The sequence below is a fragment of the Sphaeramia orbicularis genome, chromosome 1, assembly GCF_902148855.1.
Source record: "Sphaeramia orbicularis chromosome 1, fSphaOr1.1, whole genome shotgun sequence".
Taxonomy (NCBI): domain Eukaryota; kingdom Metazoa; phylum Chordata; class Actinopteri; order Kurtiformes; family Apogonidae; genus Sphaeramia; species Sphaeramia orbicularis.
The window spans coordinates 41497912-41519360 of NC_043957.1; the positions used below are offsets into that span (position 1 = coordinate 41497912).

Consider the following 21449-nt stretch of genomic DNA (forward strand, 5'->3'; position numbering starts at 1 on the left):
ACATATATTACCTTTCCAAATTGTAAGGCAAAAATTAACTGAACCCACACAATAATATCAACTTTAACACCAGAAGTCAAATAAAGTGCAGCGCCTACTGGGCTAAAAAGAAATGCAACGTAGGCCTCACACGGCGACACTATCGGAAAATAACATGAACAAATTCCTTCACATACTTAATATAGGCCCAAAATATAGCTTGTGTTGCGTAGCACACTAATGTCTACATCTGACAATTCACAAACAAGCCACAAATATGTTTAATTGTCACAGATGGAGTTAGATTCAGCCTGAGATATAATTTCTCAGTTATCCTCACCTCGCCGGTAGCAGAGGAAAGGAGGAAGGAAGGACGTCACGACGCAGTTGTAGTGTACGTACGTATCAGGCTTTCCAATCGAAAAAAGATCGATCACATACTTTCAGTTAAGTGAGAATTGTTACTGAAATGTTGCAAAACATATTTTTTGAAACGTTTTATTGCGTATAAAAACACAATTCAACACAAAAATTCGCATTTTTTTTAATATTAATTTCCAGTCATTACACATATCTCCTTCTATTTAGTTGTGTCACATTCACGTCCTATTGTTAAAACGTTAATTAGGACGGCGTATTCCTAAAATAGCTTCAGTAAGAAGATTTCATTAGACACCCATTTTTAACAAAATATCCTCTATATAGTTTACGTTTTGTATTTTTTAATACGTGCATAAATAATACATAAAACAAGTCTTGGTGGTAATATCTAATATGTAATATCAAACTGTTTGGTTGAATGGAGCTTTACATTGTTTTCTATGGACAGTTACAATTTAGCTTGTTTGCAGTTTAAGACAAGCTGCAGAAAATAAACGAGAAACTGTTGTGGCATCTTCAAATCATTTGAGTTGTCACTTTGTTGTTGATTATTCTGTTACTCCCATTCTGCTAATGGTCTTTGAATGCAGCGTCAGACCGAAGTAGCCGCACGTCGACGTGTGTTACCAATGACAGTCGCCTGTGTTAGCTAAAGTCATGGCGCTGCTAAAGCAAAGCTGTTGTTTAGCGGGACGTTTGTCTTCATCCCATCTATGGCTGAGTCCCAGGAGCAGTCCACATGTGAGTATTTCCTCTGATAGGCTTATTAACAAATCCTGGCGGAATATTGTTTCTCTAACTGCTGTCGTGTTTGAGACTAGACAGGGGCCATGAAGTAACAGTTTGTTTTGTAACTCGGCTATGGCGTCAGAATGGTAAAGGTTTACAGTTAACAGCTCTAATACACGCACGACTTGCATGTCTTCACCATCCACCGGTATGTGTCTGTGCGAAAGAGCGACACATTCCTTAACCACCCCCCCCCGTCCCTCTCATTTAGGTTTACACCAGCAGCCTGTCTACTGTGGCCAAATCCTCCCCGAGTCGGACAGACAGGAAGAAGGAGCTCCTAAATGATGATGGGCCTGATCTACAGGACTTCATATCTGGGGAACTGTCAGAGAAAAACAAGTGGGAAGAGTACAAAGGCAACCTGAAAAGACAGAAGGGAGAGAGGTATGGGAACATAGACTCAGCTGTGATTCTCACATGACAGTGTACATTAAAGGTCCCACAGATTGCACAAAGCCCCCTGTCATGTCTCTGAGAGGGTTTTATCAGACAGGTTCAAAGGTCAGATCAGACCTTATCAGTCTGGTAAGAATGTGTTGAATTAAATCAGTGCTGTAAGCAGTACATGCCCTTGCTATTATGGTGCTTGTTGTCAGATAAATAGTGTTTACCAGAGTTGTCAGGTCACTTTCTGCTGTTGCACTGCTTCCTAGACTATGTTTTTTCTCTCCTGGGAATCAGTATTCTGTTTCAATTGAATGTGAAGACACTGATTTGTGCATAAAATATGAAAGTTCTAACAGTTTTTACTGGCATTTCCTAATATTGTAAGTCTTGTAAAATGTTAGCTAAATCAGTCATTTGTGGAGATATCTCACAGATTGCATCTTATTTTTGAAATGTTTGTGTCACTAAAAACATTTACATGTTACATGATACAAAACTATTCTCACAATATAAATGTTTTTAGATGGAGTTTAAATGATTTATTTCCCTCACTTAATTCTTGTTTAAATTTTTTTTAAACTGCTTACTATGCAAATTTATGTGGTGACCCAAACAAATTGTCCTGTGGCCCATGTGCAGGTCGTGACTCAGTCTTTGGGAATCATTTTGCTGTTACATGGACTTCATTAGTTCATTAAAATTTCAACAAATACAGTTACACTGACCACAACTCTGGAAGTGTAACAGTATTAAGCTCAGTAGTTCAAGAAAACACCAACAGCAGTGAGCATTCAAGCATTAAAGCATCCTGTATATATGCAGCTTCTTCCTAAATGTCAGAGGAAACAATGGAAGGAAAAGGGGTGATTTGATGTTTGTGAATCTAATCTTCATCATCAAGTTTTACTGCTTTGTGAAGTTTTTAAATATATGTCTTTATATATGTAAAGTCCAATAATTTGGCATGTAATTTACAGAATAAGCCATAAATGGGCTTATAAATGATGTGATTTAAACATACTAACATTACAAATTCTCTTTTTTGACAGGCTTCGCCTCCCTCCATGGCTTAAGACTGAGATCCCCATTGGAAAGAACTTCAACCGGTTGAAGAACACACTGAGAGACCTCAACCTGCACACAGTAAGTTGTATGTCTGAGTGCATACAGCAGATGGCAGTGTGGTCAAGTCACTGCCTCCAATTTGATCAACAGAAGAGAAGTAAACAATGACTTGCTTAGATATATTGGATATTATAAACAGTAATTAAACATTAGTTGTGATTAGATACAATCGATTGTATAAAATGTCAAAAATTTTAACACTGATGTGAATAAATATGACGTCAGCTGTATTAAGAGATGTGCCTTTGTGCATTGTCAGGTATGTGAGGAGGCCAGGTGTCCTAACATTGGGGAATGCTGGGGAGGAGGAGAGTACGCTACGGCCACGGCCACCATCATGGTGAGTCTCCTGGACCCTGTAGTTTTGTGGTTCTGCTATATAAATGACACTGAATTATTTGACAAAGACACACATATATATATATCAAGACATGTGTACTGGTTCACAAGAGTTAATATCTGCTAAGAGAGAAAAAAAGACATCAGTCATTCGGTCAGGTGCATCCAGATTCATACAGTTTAATCGATTTTTGAGATGAAATGGTATGTTACAATATGTAAAGCTTCAAGGAGACACAGCAGCATGACCAGGTGTCATTTGGAACAGTAATGTTTGGTAATTATTTTATGTAACATAAATGTAAAAACATCTTGTAATTTTCAGCTGTATCAGTGTTTTATTTCTGTGTATCCAGCTGATGGGGGACACATGTACACGTGGCTGCAGATTCTGTTCAATAAAGACGGCCCGTCGTCCGCCACCTCTGGATCCCGATGAGCCCTACAACACAGCCAAGGCCATCGCTGCCTGGGGTCTGGACTATGTAGTTCTCACATCGGTCGACAGAGATGGTAATGTAGTCTTGGGAGTTTTTCAGAACTGCCAAGGATAGTGGTTTTGTTTTTATAAAGGGAAAAAAGAAACCCCCATCAAAGGTGCTAACCAGGTCCATCAAATTATACTGAAATCGCAAGTCTTCATCTTTATTTACATCAGAGTTGCTTTAATTTTTTGCCACAATCCTATATTGATGATGGGAGAGATGGACCGCTGTGTAAAGACTTTTGTTGCACATCCCAAAGGTTCTCAATGAGATTCAGGTCTGGACTCTGTGGTGGCCAATCCATGTGTGAAAATGATGTCTCATGCTCCCTGAACCACTCTTTCACAATTTGAGCCTGATGAATCCTGGTATTGTCTAATCATTATCCTTTCTAGCAAGCTGAAATGATAAGGTTCTCATTGCAGTAAATATCCAAAGGCAGGATCTTAACTGGTGCAGACTTTGTTTATGGCCAAGTTGCGTAATATCAAATGTAACTCATTTCATATAAAGTATAAAAAGTGTCAAGACAAGGTTTTAAATGGCATGGTAAACAACGTATCAGCAAACCATCCACAATGTAAATATTGATATCAGATTAATTCTTTTTCCACAGATATCGCTGATGGAGGGGCAGAGCATTTTGCCAAGACAGTCTCCAATCTGAAGGAAAGGTAACATCACCAGTCAAGTCAACATGAGTGTAACTTTTCTGTAAAGTTTATTAGTTGATTTTGTTTGTGTATCTTAATACCCTCACAAACTTAATCAATAAATGTTTTTGTCTTCATAAAGGAACTCTCAGATCCTGGTGGAGTGTCTGACGCCTGATTTCCGTGGTGACCTGACTTCAGTAGAGAAGATCGCCTTGTCGGGGCTGGATGTTTATGCCCACAATGTGGAGACAGTCCGTGAGCTGCAAAGGTGGGGACTGTAATATTTGTTTTTATTCTGTGTTGTTCTATTAGGACAATAAAAGTAAAACTAGCTGAGTATAGTCTGTGTTTGAGCATTTGTAAAGATGTAAAGGATAATTGTAGTAATGTGTTTTCATTCTGTTTCCAGGTATGTGCGTGACCCCAGAGCGAACTTTGACCAGTCTCTGAGTGTTTTAAAGCACGCTAAAAAGGTCAAACCCACTGTGCTCACAAAGACGTCCATCATGTTAGGACTTGGGGAGACTGACCAACAGATACTCAACACTCTGACTGGTGTGTACACAGACCACTCACATTCTGGAACTCTTTAATTTTCTAATAATAACGTTTCTGTGTTCTGTGATGCATTTCAGAGTTGCGAGAGGCAGATGTGGACTGTCTAACTCTGGGCCAGTACATGCAACCAACTAAACGCCACCTGAAGGTAACACACACGATTAAACTGTTTCCACATTTATCCCAGCAGCAGAACTTGAAATAATGCACAATATTCATTCAAATCAGTGCACACTGTGAGAATATGTGTGTGGGCTTAGGTGGATGAATATGTCACTCCAGAGAAGTTCGCCCACTGGGAGAAAGTTGGGAATGAAATGGGTTTTGTCTACACTGCCAGTGGGCCACTGGTGAGATCCTCGTACAAAGCAGGTGAGAAACACACTCTGGCAGCTTTAAGACGGTGACAGAAATAAACAGAATCCATTTAATCTACAATTACAGGATCAATTCATCCAGATTAAAAAAGAATTAAGAGGTTATCCACCAAAACATTTCTGCAGTAGGAAAATGTTCCTCAGTGGAGTTTGTGGATTTATTTCGATAAGGTCTTGAACACATACATTTATGACACAGCTTCTCAATAAACTGTTGTTTACCTTTAGGTAGTGTCATATTCATGCAGCATAAGAAAAGTACCGTTACAATCAACCACAGGAGGGGAAATTAACAAACATACTCTACAGTCTACAGTAGAAGTACAGATAGTTGAGTAAAAAAATCTCTGTTAAAAGTAGAAGCACTGATTTAACATCTCTACTCAGATAAGTTAAGTACGTTTGAGGACATTTCAGAAGTAAAATATACTCAAAGTATAAATGGAAAAAGTAGCCCTTTGAAGGACATCTCTTCTGTCAGTTCCTGTGTAAATAGTGGAACATCATGCAATATTAATATAATGTGAAGTCTATTCAATCATTCAAACTCCATACTGAAAATGATAAAAAATTAATTTTAATACAAAATGTACTAATTCATTTTCATTGTGGGAAACTAGTCTTCTTTCCATGTTCATATTCTTTTGTTGCATCTTTAATGTAATTTTATGTCTGTTGTGTATGATAAGAATAGATAAGATACACCAATACATCATCTTTAGGTTTTATTTTCCTCCTTGGGCTAAATATTTAATGTTGGGAATGTGTGCAATGATACAAAATAAATTTTCCTAAGATGCATTAAAACAAAAGTAATAAGCTTATTTTGAAAATGGGAGGAGCAGAAAAAACAGGTAGTTCTATGAATAGGAGATAGGAAAATCAGAGTGGCAGAAATGTTGCTAAGAAAATGAGTAATTATGCAGATAAATTATATTTGATGAGTGTGTCAGAACATATTTCCTTAATCTGTCTTTTATATTTATAGGGGAGTTCTTTCTGAAGAATCTGCTGAAGAAGAAAAAAGCTGAAGCCACTATGACAGAATGAAAACCACCAAACTCAGACTTACATTTCGTCTTTTTCCTTCTCTACCAAGAAAATCTGCTTTCACTCACACATCAGCAATATAATGCACTATAGCAATAGCAAAGATACATCAGAGAAGAAATAAAAGAAATGTTGTTTACACAAGAGCACAGAGTGGACATTAACATAGTGGAAGGACAGGACAGTCTTCCTTTGAATGTAGAAGCTCTCTGATGTTCACCTGTGATCACTCAGGACTTCAGTGAGAGATGTTCAAAGACAACAATGAACACTGTTCATATGACACAGTTGGAGAAAAGTAAGTGCTGTCTGCCAGACCTGCACCTCAGGGGCCCCTAAATGACACCTGTCAACACCCTCCCCTCAGGGGCCTGGACGTCCAGACCTGCTGACCTTTAGCTGCGACTTCTGTTTGTAACGCTTTGATGTCTCAGTGATTTAATGAAGTTTTGAGGAGGGTGAAATTATATTAAATAAATCAATAAAATGTATTTGTATTTAACAAATAAAGACCAACCAGTCACATCTGTCAACTAACATTGTTCAACTTATTTTTGATAATCTCCAAAAAGGAGGTTAAATCAGGGGTCCAACGGTCATGAACCCAAAAAACTCATGAAAGGTCAAGGAATTTAATTTTAGGGATGTCTTTTAGGATCAAATGTCACTTAAGATTTGTGCATTTCTTAAGTGGTTATCAATTAGCAACTGATGAAAGTGAAATGCCAATTACATAATTGCAAAAGAACACAAGATAAACAAGAAAAGCACTCAGAGAGCACAGACCTCCGTGAGGACAGATCGCCCAGCCCCCCCGATCACCACCAAAATTTAATCATTTGTTCCTTGTGCCAGTATCAACATTTCCTGAAAATTTCATGAAAATCTGTCCATAATTTTGAGTTATCTTGGTAATAAACAAACATGCAAACACACAAAGCAAAGTGATCACTATACCTCCTGGCAGAGGTAATAAACATTAAAATTAAAGTTTAAAATGAGTAAATTTACAGCCTACACTACAGAATCTCAGTGATTTCAGTGAAATAAATCTTCTCTTTTTTCCTCTTTAATTCAGGGTAGAATGTGTTTGTCACTTTTTTTTCACCCCGAGTTTGTCCCTGCATTTTGTTTGCAATGAAATTCACAACATTTTCCACTGATTTGCAGAGATTGTAACTGCTGAATGAATTTTTCCATTTATAAAACACTTAGTGTACATATTTTCATGTGTGAGGCATGAGTCAAGAATGAACCCATTACATTTTAGAGTAGATCAGTATGAAATAGAACCTGGACATTTTTTTCCACTAAAGGTGTACCCTTATAGTGAATTCAACACTGATAAGGAATAAACACAAAATCAGGACACACGTCACATTTTATTGCATTGGCCCTTTTTGTAAATAGCTACTAAGACACAAGACATTGATTACAACACAGAGATGATTTATAAAAAATATTTTTTTTTTTATAAAAGTATAAAATTTCATAAAATTTTATAATACTTGATTATATAGTAAATACTGTAAGAAAGTTGATTACCACTGATAGAGTTCTTATGAAATTAAGGACAGAGGCAAGTATGTATCTGAAATGTCCATCTGAAATGATATAACCAAGAATGAAATGTATAAAATTAACTGTTCCTGTGTGGAATGATTGATTTCTGGACTTCATTAGTGTCAAACACATTCATACAAATATGGACTGAAGGCTAAACAAACATCATCCTCTCATCCTTGCATCTCAGTCCTTGTGAAGGGGTGTAATTAGTGACACCATCTGGTGTTTTGATCATGAGGTGGGTACCTACAGCACAAGGAAAGATGAGACCAGCAGCAATAAGGCTGAAAGAGGAATATGTTGCATGTTGTGTGTCCGACGGTGAAGTGACTTTTAGACTTTGGCTTTCTTTGGGGGAGGCTCAGTGGCGCTGATGCGAGGAATTACAGCTGCAGGGGTGTATGGGATTCTGGCCGTGGTCACTTTCTTACCAATGGTCTCAATCTGCAAACAAAAAAATTAACAGTCACACAGATAATGAACTGCTGTCATTAATGGAGTTGGTTGAAATCACACTTCATACTGCAGTGTGTAGTGTATTTTCGGTCTGCTCACCTGGAAGCCAATGTTCTGGAGGTGAGGGTGGAGATGGTCCAACACTCTACGACCATCAAATATAAAGGCTGGCTTCAGCATCTTCTTGTAAATCTTCTCATAATCCAGTTCCTGTGTTGGAACAAGACAAACATGACTCTTTGGTGTAAGCTCAAATTTGAGCAGTTTCATTTCTTTGTTTGTCTTTGTGAAGATAATTGGAAAAAGACAGATTGTCACCTTGAACATGTCCCACTCAGTGCAGATGACCAATGCATGTGCACTCTGGCATGCTTCATAGGGGTCAGAGGTCACAGTCACCAGCTCAGACACTACAAAAGAAGCCAAGGATTCACATATCCCATTCATTGGCACCCAAAAACCCAAAACAATCATCAAACTCATAAGAATCAGTCCTCTCCATATGTGATGTTTTAGATAGCTGATTAATGCTGTTTAGCGCTAAAAGACTTAAGATCTCCTCATTTTATGTTGGGCAGAAACAATGTGACATTAAAACACCTGGTTTGATGCATTTTATCCCAATCAGCTGATATTTGTTGCAAAATTGTTTAAAGGCAGAATATTTGAGTGAGCTAGAAGTTCTAAAATGTATTATCTCCAGACCGAGCATGTTTTATCATTTGTAATATAGAAAAAGCATAGTACATTAATATTTTAACCTAAGTAGTCATACCTCTTTCTGGGTTGTCCTCTGAAATGCTGGGCTGAGAGAGGTCATGAATGATCTGCTCTTTGAGAACTTTGGGGTCGTAGATGAACAATTTGGCTCCCTCATCCATCAGATACTTTGAGATGTAGATACTAGACGACTCTCTGGAACAAAGACACAGATACACACAGATCAGGGTGGAGTTCAACACAGTATGCAGACAGGAGTTTGTGCTAAGTAAAGTGGGATCAGCAGTGAGTGCAGATGATGAAGGGCTATCGCTTAATTTAAACAAAAGCTAAGTTTATTATGAACATAAATATCGTTGAGGTAACAAACACCTGCACAGATGTGAGAAAGAAATGCATGAAAAGCACTAATTGAAAACAGCCTGACCTTGTGTCTCCTGTGTCTTTTTTGAAAGAGAATCCAAGAAGAGCAATCTTTTTGCCTGTAACTGTGTTGAAGAGGCAGTCAATGATCCGACATGCAAACCTCCGCCTTTGGTATTCATTCATATCAATCACCTGACAAAAATCAGAAAAAAAGAGAAAACAGTTAAGAGTCAAGTGAACACAGAAAGATCAGAATTCTATTAAAGCTATATTGTGTAGCTCTCACCTGCTGCCAGTAAGAGGCTACCTCAGGGAGGTTAAGGGCCTCGCACAAGTAAACCAGATTCAGCACATCCTTCTGGAAACAGCTTCCACCAAAACCTGAGCAGAGTATTGAAAAAGCAGACAGGCTGGAGTTGCTACTCAAATAAGTTTTACATATATTTGTTTTAGATTACTGCTGTCTCTTACCGACGCTGGCTTTGAGGAACTTGCTGCCTATCCTCTGGTCCATGCCGATTGCCTTGGCCACCTCCTCTACATCAGCTCCAGTGGCTTCACACAGAGCACTGATACTGTTGATGCTGCTGATTCGCTGTGCCAGGAATGCATTGGCTGCCTATAAACACACACCACATTAGTAAAACCTTAATTTATGAAACAATAACAACAACAAAAATAGGACCAATGGCCCTGTAGCTTACCGGCCAAATTAAAAGTTTTGGGAAATGTATCCAGATGCCATTTATTATCACCCAGTTATGTATATTTATTATATTTCAGAAATAGCCCATGTTTTGGTCATATTCCAATCAGATCTGTCAAAAATTCAAATTCCAACTTGATATCATTGATACTTACTGATTTATTGTATCAATCTACTTCTATCTCTTATAATGGGGAAATTTTTCCAAGTTGCACCAAATCCAGAATAAGATCCGGATCAAAATAATTTCAATACCTTGTGTTGACATCATCATAAAGAAGCTGTATACCAAGTTAGAAGTCGATCAGAACTGGAGTTTGGGAGAAGAAGACGACAGACATTTTTTCCCCATAAGAGCCCGTGTTAAATTTTCCGTAAGTTCCCGGATCCAGAAGAAGATCCTGATCAGCATGTGGACATTATGTTTTGATCATGTCCCCATCAGGGCTGTACTGTAGAAATTGACACTTGATATCATTTATATTTACTGAGTTATTGCATCCATCCACTTCCTAACTCTTATAATGGGGAAATTTTTCAAAGTCGCACCAAATCCATAATCAGACCTGGATCCAAATAATTTCACTAACTTTTGTTGGCATCATCATAAAGAAGCTGTACACCAAGTTTGAAGTCAATCGGAATTGTAGTTTTGGAGAAGAAGACGATTGAAATTTTTGTAACTGACGACAGATGACGACGACGGACGCTGCATTACGACAATAGCTTACGGCCTGTCAGCCGGTAAGCTAAAAAACAGTGGCTGCAACAAAACTGACCAGTTTGGACAGCTCAGAGGACCATGTGTTGGTGGTGATGATCCGTGCTTTGGGGACCCAGTGTTCATACACTGCACACAGTGCTCTGATTGCCCTTTGACCCTCAGCAGTCTCATCTCCACCAATCAGGACACGGTCTGGCTCCTTCAGATCCCGCACTGCTGTTCCCTCTGCAAGGAACTCTGGGTTGGACAGCACCTGAACCACATAGACAATTTATAAACTATCATAAAGCAGTTCCTGGAGTGTTTTGTAAATACAAAAAAAATATATAAATAAAAATACACACTTGTAGATTGAGGCTTGGCTTCGTGTTAGCATCAAATATCCGTCTAATGCTCTCAGCAGCTCTGACTGGGACTGTACTCTTCTCTGTAACAATCTTGTATCCGTCGGACACTTCCACAATCCGCCGAGCACATGCTTCGATGAACTTAAGGTCAGCGGCCCGACCTTTACCCATTCCATAGGTCTTAGTTGGGGTGTTCACCTGTGGAAGGGGCATAATCATTGAAATTTACTGAATAATATTGTAAATGTCCAGATATATTTCTATAGCTGTTCTAGCAGGGAACATGTTGCACTCACAGAGATAAATACGAGATCAGCTTCCCTAATGGCAGAGTCTATATCTGTAGAGAAAAACAAATTCCTCCCTCTGCATGATTCAACCACCTCCTTCAGACCCGGCTGCAATGACACAGAGTAAAAAGAGTTAAAACCTTAGATTCAACTTCAGGATGACTGGTCATGTACTGCTGTTTAAATTCATCCATCATGACGCTGTAATACTTGTGGCTGTAGATGACGCAGGAAAGTTGCGACACCAAGAAATCTGGAACTAATTTAGACGTTAGTGGTTCCATGATATAGTAACAGTGTCGAATAACACTTTAGTGGTTGCCTGGTTACACCTACTATTTCAACAAGTGAAGTATATCTAATGAAATATGAAGCAGTTCCAAAAAGTGAGATAAGAATATAGGGAGGGGAAAAAAACAACCAAGTACCTCAGCGACTAATATCCTGTTAAACTTTTACTATATAGTGGGCAATTAATCCTTGCTATAACACCTTTGGCTTAGTTTCTTTATACACTGATATAATACCTCATATATGGGCAGAGTGTCTGAGTTCCAGGCTTTGATTCGAGACTCATTGACGTCCACAACGGTCACAGTGATCTCTGGACACATCTCAGCGATTACACTACAGGTTGGGCCACCCACATACCCAGCCCCGATGCAACAGATCCTCTTTATCTGAAACATCTGGAAATCAAAGACAGAAAAAATGTAAATCAACCTTCAGCAATAGCAATGTTAAACCGACAAAGTGTACAGTATAAGACACACCTTATAGCCTCTGTACTACTTTACAGATTTAAAAGTGTTGACTATAAGTATAAAGAATAACATTACTGCAGTTCAAGCATCCATTGATTCTTCCACTTAAGTTGTACAGAAAAAAGTAGCATTGCTTTTCCATTGTGAACATTCTTTTCTCTTACATCCATTAAACATTTACTTAACTGTCACAACCTTATAGTCTCCCTTCAGTACCAGTTGCACCTTTACAGCCTGGTAGAAAATAAAGAGCCTTTCATTAGAGCTCAGCCACGTCTGGCAGAGATGAAATGGCCCTTTATCACAGATACCTACCACCTACTTTATACCTTAGCTGTGCTGCAGCACAAGTGCCACTCCTTGTAAAGTAGTACAGATTAACCGAGCCATACTTTACTGCTAGCTAGTACAACTGCATCTTAGAAATACTGAAAAAGAGAGATGACAACTAAAAGCAAATGAATGGGCGTCTGAAGCGGCTAACTAGCGGCTAGCATCTATTAGCTAACGTTACATTACCGTTGCCAACTCGACAGTCAGTAAACTTCAGGAATGCGCAGATTATGTTAGCCTCTTCAGAAATGTGTCCAGTCGGAGCACCAAAACCGAGTACGTGTTCCGTCACAAATGCAAAACCTCTTCAAATCCGAACAGGACACTGTTTGACTCACAACATCAGCGTTTCTGTCATAACTTTTTTTCCAGCACCAGTCTTCCTCTGCACTGAAGTGAACTGAACAGGCACTTCTTCTCATGACTGGGTACTCAGCGACTTCACGTAAAAAAAAAAAAAAAAAAAAAAAAAAAAAAAAAAAAAATAGGACGACTTCCGGTGTGCATTTCAGAATAAAGTCACTAACATCATCAACTCCTAAAAGGGTAAGACATTACACAGATATCAACCTCTCAGTGGACTCTGTTACTCTATTTCAGGCATTTTTTATCATATTTATCTAAAAATATACACCATATTTTGTTTATACCGTTTACGTCAAATCAACGTCTGGATTTTATTCTGAAAGGATGACACTGCAAAAAGCTGTCGGAGAGGGTTACGCATTACTGGAGGTGAGGCTCCACTAAACACCTCAGAACAAGACTCTTCGTGGAAATTGAACTTTCAGAACATTTTATTTGGCCTATCACACATTGATAAAATAACTCCAGAAAAAAGATATTCTATCGACCTTTTGGTTAATTTTTGCCAAATTTCACATTCATTGCTCCAAATTTGCACGTCAACGTCCAAACATCACTGTTTTCAAAGCCCTTTTTTCCAATTACGTAGACAATTTGAGAAACAGTATAAATTCTAAAGCAAATAAAACAAACAAAAAAAATATGTCAAATGTATAATCTTATTCAATTTGTATAATTTCTATTTATCCCTCGAGCAATTTTTTATTTTTATTACATATTGTTATTTATTTTTATTTATTTTATTTATTTTTATTAATTCATTTATTTTTATTTTTTTTCTTTCCTAATGTTTTTACTTACATGTATTTCTGTATATAATGTAAAAGATTTTGTGAATTATGGAACTTTCTACCCTTGTTGTTGTATACTATTATGTATATTTACTGTTCAATGTTAATTGTTCAAATAAAAAAAAAAAAAAAAAAAAAAAAAAAAAAAACAACACCTCAGAGCAATGGACATTTAACCCTCTAAAATGTAAAAATGCAAATATTCACTGACAATGATATTCAGATAACGCAGCATGCATTTTTGTTGTGTGACATAACAGTTGACATTACACATGATGAAGCATTTGTTTTTAAATCTAGATAGATAGATAGATAGATAGATAGATAGATAGATAGATAGATAGATAGATAGATAGATAGATAGATTTACACTATTTATAAAATCTGCAAAGTGCCTTAATATACACCAAAAATGTTCCACTTAATAAAGCTTAAACTTTATTGCACCTAGCCTATAGAGTTCAGATATTCATTATATGTTATTGCATTTATTCATCTATGTTTTTATTTATCCATCTAAGTACTTTCTAAGCACTTTTTTCTGATATATTATTTCATTATACATGTTACATATTTGTATATTTGTCAAAGTTGCTTTTGTACATGTGGCAGTTAACTTAATGTCTTCCAGTAGGCAATAATTTATATACAACATAAAATGCGATCAACATCATTTGCAGCAGCTATCACTGCTATCACCTCATTCCAGACTGACATTAAAATTGCATATCAGTACTGTAAATCACTTATACAGGATCAAAAATAGTGTCTTTACTACCATCCCTGTGCACCTATGTACTTCCTCAGTGTTCCAATATCTGTTACAAGTTGTCTGACCTTAACAGTCACCTGTGACCAAAAGTATCTACTGATCTAAAATGCTTAATACATTTTGAGCCACTGATCTTATACTACATTAAAATAAATCTGGTAAAATGCAATTTCTCAGTTTTCCAGAGACATCAGATTTGTCTCTTTTCGATGTTCAGAGGCTTTGTTGTGGACACTGAAAAAGTCATCCTTTGCAACATTGACTGACCAGTAAAACCCATGTAGTTTGACAAATAACTGGTTTTTGATTCTTGTTTTTATGTTGAGTTAATGATATGGTTTATTGAAAAAGTAATTTCTTCTTCAGTTTTCTCTGTTCTGATATAAAAACCTTTAGACATCAACATAGACAGTAAATGAAACATAGGAAAATATCTTTAAACAACTCACTCACTTTTGCATTGCACTTTTTTGTTCATACATCTTCAGATTTGGTAAAAGCCAGACAATTTGCAGGCTCTGTGGAGAAACTGGCATGTGGAAATCTGTTGCATGACCCTGTGCTTCTAAAGGACAAGGTCATAAAGAATTCCAGCAGTACCACATTAGAACAAGGTTTCAGTGCTCAGGTTGTAAAGAACCTGTAGAAACTTGTATTTAGTACCTTTTGTTCTGAGGCAGAAAAAGGTAATTTAATGCCTTGGGAATTCTTTTTACATACATGTTTCAGACCAAAAAAAGTTTAACCCATAAATACCCAAACCTCCACTGGTGACCAAAAGCATGAACTGACCTAAACCATTTAATTCCTGTTGATCCACTAATCCTATCAATACATGTAAATAATTGGTGTAAAATTCAGTTTGTCATCTTTTCATGGTCATCAGATTTGGATGTTCAGAAGCTCCGTAGTGAACGTGGAAACACCGTCATCTACTACAACATCGATTCACCAGTAAAATCCATGGACTTGGATCAATGACAGTGGATGAACACACTTGTTTTTGTGCTCTGTTAATGTTATCTTTGCTGAAAAAATAACTTTTACTTCAGTTTTCTCTGTTCTGACATAATAACTCTTGAATAAACTCTGAGTTTACATGAACATCTAAATTAAACATAATAAATGAAATATAGGAAAACACATGGTTTACAGTGAACAATGCAAAATACAGAGGATAATATCATTATAAATAATGATAATTTACTTAGGAAAGGTTAAATAGATGGAAAATTTCATCTGGGAACTGCTGCAAATGTAGCACTGGGTCTTTATGGGTTAAATTCAGAAATCAACCTCACAGTAAACAAAATATATGAGAAATGTCCAGTGTATATAGTCAATAAATGAATCTAACAGATAACACAGAAATTATGTATGGATGCTCAACACAAAGGTTGCCATGGTTCTATGTGTTCTTGTGGAATGAAACTTGATGACAAGCACCAGCAGACAGGTAAATCAGATAAATAACTAGTATTTATTCAAGCCTTAAATTATGTGCCATAACGTGGTAAAAACAGCCAAGTACATATGAAAAAGGATTTGTACAAACAACTTTACAGCTTTCTTGATAAAAAAAACACACACACACACACATAAAATATAAACTTAAGCTACAACTGCTGGTTAGTATTAAATATAACAAAAATGCAGCCTTTGTCCATATCAAATCCCACTTCAGAGTGAAAAATACAGTAGTGTATTATTTTCCTTGTGGTATAGTTTTATTTGGAGGGCTCCACGGCGGAGGGGGGCTGTCTCGGAGTATTGCCTGTATGTATCTTTCTTCTTTCTGTCTTTTCTTTTCTAGATCTTTCCTTGTCTATATAAAGGGATGAGAAAAATATAAACAGGTTTTTTTCATCACTGACAGATTTGAGGAGATTGATTTATTTAGCACAAAAGTAAGATGCCCCCCCTTAAAGAGTCCACAATGTGAAACCATCTAACACAAATAAACAAGCTCCTGATGATATTAACATAGGTACCATAAACAAATCTACTTACCAGCCAACTTTCATACATCTCCAACGCCATCTTATCTCTCTCCTCTCTCATGTACTCTTCCTCTTCAGCTTTAGTTTTGAGTTCTTTGCGCTGCATAGTGGCTTTGTTATGGAGAACATCTTTCTTCTTCTTGCACCTTTATCAGTAAAAATGTTAAAGCAAGTTTTAGATACATTTTTTCACTGCCTTTGTGGTTGTGGTACTGCGTGATCAAATATGACTTAACATCTAGTGGTTTGGCTGCCATCTAGTGGGCGATCTTTTCCACTCCCTGGTAGATTTTAATGGGATGGAGAAATAGGGCACAAAAATAAATGCTGGGTTGCTCATAATACCTAAGCAAAATACACATTTCAATTAAAAAGGCGCAGATGTTTATTAAAGTTCTATTAACAACCTCAGTGAGACAGCAGTACACACACAGATGGAACACAGACAGCGTTACATCTCCCTTGAAATAAAGGAACAGATAATAAGTACAAAAGTCTATGTTCTATACTCACCAGTCAGAAAAGGCAGATGTGCTGCCCCTTTTTCTTTCTTCCTCTTCTTCTTGCTTTTGTAGATTCCGTTTATTTTCAGCTTCTCTTTCTTTTCTGTACTTTTCTTTAAGAAGAAGATCATGCTCATGTTTCCACTTTTCAAACACCTGCAATAATTAGGAGATTAAACATACAGTATAAAGATGAGGACTTATCGTATCACTAGGATTTACACACAGTAACAACTAATATTTACCTGTTTAGCAGATTGTTTTTTTTCTTCTTTTTCTTCGATTGCTCTTTGCTCTTTTCTTATCTTGTCTTGCTTTTCTTTGGCTTTTGCTTTGAGGCATTCTGCTTTCTTTTCTTTCCAGGCCTCATATGACGCAACAGCATCTTCCTTTTTGGCATTTTGTTCCTGTTTTGTGTATGAAACATAGTCCAGTGTTTGCATTTTTGTAAAGCAACAGTTTGCATCTTGTAATTGAGGATTATCTCTAATTATCTTGTGGAAACAAGTTATTATCTTGTGCACACAAAATATCTTGTTCCTGCAAAATAATTGTTCTGAATAAATAAATAAATAAATAAATAAATAAATAAATATTCAGCTTTAGCGGCTAAAATTACTTACCCTTTTCTTGTTTTCCTTTATGATTTCTTCTTTCTTCTTCAGTTGCATGTTTTCTCTTGACTTTTCCTTTTTCTTTCTTAGCCATTCCTGTTGTACCAAATTGAATAACAAGACAGGGATTACATAGTTACACATATCTATATACACAATATTCTGACACCTACTACTGAAATGAGGAGGTCGCTGAGAGAATAAAGCTGACTTATTCATATGTACCAAAGTGATTGGGCATTCAAGGAATTGTCCGTACAAGACTTTACCACTCTTGCTATGCTTTTCTTGTCATTTCTTGTATAATCTACAATATACATACATTTAGTCCAGCAGGGTCATTGAATGACTATGACACTGACCTGATAAACGGCTGCTCTCATTGAATTGGGTTCCTGGGGCTGAGAATCTTGCAGTGAAATGTCAAGAATTTTGAGGCTTCCTAAATATTTGGATTCTACTTTCCTGGTGCACGCACTCCGGGGTCTCTGTGAGGTCTTACAGTGAGATCTTGATGTCCTGATTTGTATAAAACAAAATAATGATCAATTAAATTGTAAATGTTTATAAAGGTCTAAATATCTATTAGGGGAATCATGATAGAGTTACTCACTGAATTTCATGTGATTTATTAGAGGTCTGAGAGAGCTGAGCGTCAGAAAAATTTAAGTGATCTCCTGAGACTTCCTGAAAAGAAGCAACAAACACAGTTACCAGAGTATAACTATATTTACAATGAGGCTACTGTAAGGGTATCATTGTTACTTTTCATGATGAATGGCTTACATTAAAATCTTGCAATGAAGTTGAGTGTTTCCCTTCATGCTCTTTGCTGTCATCAGAAACAAAGCCATCTAAAATGATTTAAATATCACAATAAGAATAAGGGAGAAAATGGCAACAATCCAACTAATTATACACAACAATGCCACCGACTTAGCCATGTATTACCTCTGGATTCAGAACCAAATGTGGACTTGGTGAGGAGCTGCGACTGCTCACTCTTTCCTGAAGAGGACTTGCTGAGGCTACTTAAAGCTACATGTTCTCCTTCTATGCACTGCAATAAAATAACACAATACAGTATGTATCTCTGTATGAGAATCTTAATTTTTTCCTTGAAACATTAAATATTGGGTGAAAATAAAGACTGAGACACACAGGTGGGCTGCAGCTTGTTGTAGTATCCTCATCTAGTGCATCAGAGGAGAGAGGAATAGCTGTAGAGGAGGTCTGAGGCCTGCTGAGGTCCTGAGATTCAGCCTGCTTTTCTGTTGTGTGAAGGCTCAGTCCCAGTGTCTTTTGTCTGGGTTTGGGTCTGGGTGGTCCCTTTTCTGCAACACTATCTGAATAAAAACAGTTTCAGGAAATTTTGTTAAAAAATCTACATCTGTTTAAACCTCAGAAACATATTTCATGTGCATGTAAAGTGCTGTTTTTTACTGAAAAACAGACCTGCTGAAGATTCAGCAGGTTTGAGGTCACCCGCTGATAACTCTGGAGTCTGGTTTCTCTCTTCATTACGGTCTGAAACCACTGGGTCTGGGGTTTCTAATATACTGCTCTCAGATTGTAAAGGGAGGGGCATGTCCTCTGAAGTCTGGTATGAAAGAGACTTGCTTGAGCTCTCCCTTATAATTTGAGGATTGGTAGATTCATCATCAGACTGTTTATGTGGTAAGTCATCTTCATTGACATTTGTGGAGGGTTGTGTGGAAAATGAGCTACTATAATTACTGCATCCTCCGATGGAAGAATCAGGAGGCTCATTTTCATTATGCTCCGATGCTGTGGTGTCTTCCAGAGGAGAGCTATTTCTTTGGGTTTTTAGGAAAGAAACTCTTTTTGTTCTAGCAGGTGTGCCTTCATCCTCTGAAAGATCAAAGTTGTTAACTTTGGCTTTGCTCCTCCCAGTCTTATATGTATCAACCCTCTTCTTTCTTGATTTGAGGAGATCATTCAAAAAATCTGTGAAACAAAAGATTAAACACATTTTCATGAGTTTGCAAGTCCCAATTATCAAATTCATTTTACATTAAAGCATAAAACAAACATTTAACTATTGTGGTTTGGAAGAAATATAACTGCTGAGATTTGAGCACCACTCTGGAAAGAAAAGATATTACACTAAGCTAAATAAACAGCATTTTTTTCATTCATTCATTCATTCATCTTCTGAACCTACTTAATCCTCACTAGGGTAACAGGGGGTGCTGGAGCCTATCCCAGCCACCTATGGGTGAAGGCGGGGTACACCCTAGATGAGTCGTTAGTTCATTGCAGGGTTGACGTATAGAGACAAACAATCAATTATTGTCACATTCACACCTATGGGCAATTTTAGGTTGACCAATTAACCTATTAGTGCATGTCTTTGGATGGTGGGAAGAAGCCAGAGACAGTACGGAGAGGGTGCCCGGAGAGAACCCATGCAAAGACAGGGAGAACATGCAAACTCCACACAGAAAGTTCCATGGTTGGTAGCATTTTTTTTTTTCTAGAAATAAGCTTTATAAAACTGGGGGTCACTTGTTATTTGGACAATTGGAAATATGCGTTTTCAACAAATGTTTTCATCAATGATTTGAACATCCTAGCGCCTGCACCCTCCACCAGCCAAGGAAAAATCCTGAAATCCACTCTTTCATTTGTTAAATTCACCTTTAGTGTCTTTGTGCAAATCTGACAAACTTTCCATCTATATTTTATGATTTTAAAATAATGCCATGCCATTTCCAATACCGTGGATGATTGTTACTTAATTTCATGACTATTTCAGGCCTGTAAAATTCAATTTGGATAACTTCTACAGTTTTTAATGACCGAAGAAACCCTAATAAGCCAAGGCAATAACTGGAATTTGACGATACCTCACTTATTTTTCTGCAGTGCTACAGCACTGACATTGCCTCAAAGCACAAACAAATATAAAACACAGTAAAAATAAAAAGGGCTCTGGGAAAGCTTCTATAAAGCAGACCTGAGACATAAAAGAGTTAAGAACAGCCAAGACAAGAAAAATCATAAAGGGATCTATCACATGAAGATGCATTTTTGATGTCTAGGAGAGAGGAATCATATAGCTGCCAGAAACAATAAATAAACCTGAACACCAGGTATAGTTAGACGGACGGTGGTGAGAATAAAACTTGTCGTGTGCTCTTAAATATTTCGGTTGTACCAGATATTTCAATTCTCTGTCAACTTACCATCTTCGTCCTCATTGAAGTCATCTGAGTATGAGTATTGCCCTGCTTTTGTTTTGCTTGCCCTGGCAGAGACAGCAGCCTCAAGTTCATCCTAAAGTGAATTAATCTGAGATTAACATTCATAACACTTGATAACGCGACAAACAGTATGGCCCATTTCTCATTTTATGTTATATCTGGTATTGTAGCGTTAAAGCTTTTACCTGAAATGTTGTTCTTTTCGAAGTTTTCGGGCTCTTCGTGTAAGCAAGTGTCCTAAAATCCCGATTTGTCATTATGAAAGTTGCAAACAGTTTCTTATGGACAACATTAGCATGCTAGCCTGTGTTCGCTAACTTCATTAACTGTAACCAGAACCTCTTTACGTAGCTCCATACACTGCAATGATGGCTTAATTTAGATAATTATATTTTATTTAGCTCATGAGGCTTGTATGGCCCAAAATAGATCTCAGTGCTATGTTTTAAGGTTCCATCAAATTTCATGCTGAAAACAATTGTTGACGGTAACCCAGGGAAACACGAAACTTCCGGTTCCAACAATGCGCATGCTCATTGGACTGGAAAAAAAAAAACTACGACACTACAGACCTCATTATACGTTTTAAATCTCAAAATTACTTTTTTCCGACAATTTGAGCAACAAACCTTTTGCATTCAGCTGAATTATCATGCAATAATTTAGGCTTTTTCTGCAAGATTCCTCCCCCCCCCCCCCCCCCCAAATATTGATCTCCCAGCACCTGTATTCATCACAGAAACCATTATTTTTAGATATTGTTTGAATACAGGTT

General features: G+C 37.2%; 3 protein-coding genes across 3 annotated transcripts; 1 reads left to right on the forward strand and 2 right to left on the reverse strand.

Moving 5' to 3' along the window:
* Nucleotides 1–957: 957 nt before the first annotated feature.
* lias (lipoic acid synthetase) lies at nt 958–6666 on the forward strand. Its single transcript, XM_030138103.1, has 11 exons — nt 958–1101; nt 1361–1536; nt 2589–2682; nt 2924–3004; nt 3360–3516; nt 4105–4162; nt 4284–4412; nt 4554–4699; nt 4780–4850; nt 4963–5074; nt 6068–6666. The coding sequence occupies exons 1-11, from the start codon at nt 1018–1020 to the stop codon at nt 6127–6129; spliced, it is 1170 nt and encodes a 389-aa protein (XP_029993963.1). The 5' UTR covers nt 958–1017; the 3' UTR covers nt 6130–6666.
* Nucleotides 6667–7492: 826 nt separating this feature from the next.
* Nucleotides 7493–12843, reverse strand: ugdh (UDP-glucose 6-dehydrogenase). Its single transcript, XM_030138093.1, has 12 exons — nt 12588–12843; nt 11832–11993; nt 11311–11412; nt 11012–11212; nt 10723–10920; nt 9709–9856; nt 9524–9618; nt 9299–9429; nt 8927–9066; nt 8470–8561; nt 8251–8361; nt 7493–8139 (listed from the first exon to the last, which is right to left on the reverse strand). Exons 2-12 carry the CDS (start codon nt 11991–11993, stop codon nt 8029–8031), a joined length of 1491 nt encoding a protein of 496 aa, XP_029993953.1. The 5' UTR covers nt 12588–12843; the 3' UTR covers nt 7493–8028.
* A 2948-nt stretch (nt 12844–15791) lies between these two features.
* Nucleotides 15792–21199, reverse strand: map9 (microtubule-associated protein 9). Its single transcript, XM_030138082.1, has 13 exons — nt 20860–21199; nt 20657–20747; nt 18903–19415; nt 18609–18793; nt 18399–18507; nt 18234–18301; nt 18061–18134; nt 17810–17966; nt 17457–17543; nt 17079–17240; nt 16844–16989; nt 16341–16476; nt 15792–16155 (listed from the first exon to the last, which is right to left on the reverse strand). Exons 1-13 carry the CDS (start codon nt 20929–20931, stop codon nt 16036–16038), a joined length of 1920 nt encoding a protein of 639 aa, XP_029993942.1. The 5' UTR covers nt 20932–21199; the 3' UTR covers nt 15792–16035.
* Nucleotides 21200–21449: the final 250 nt, after the last annotated feature.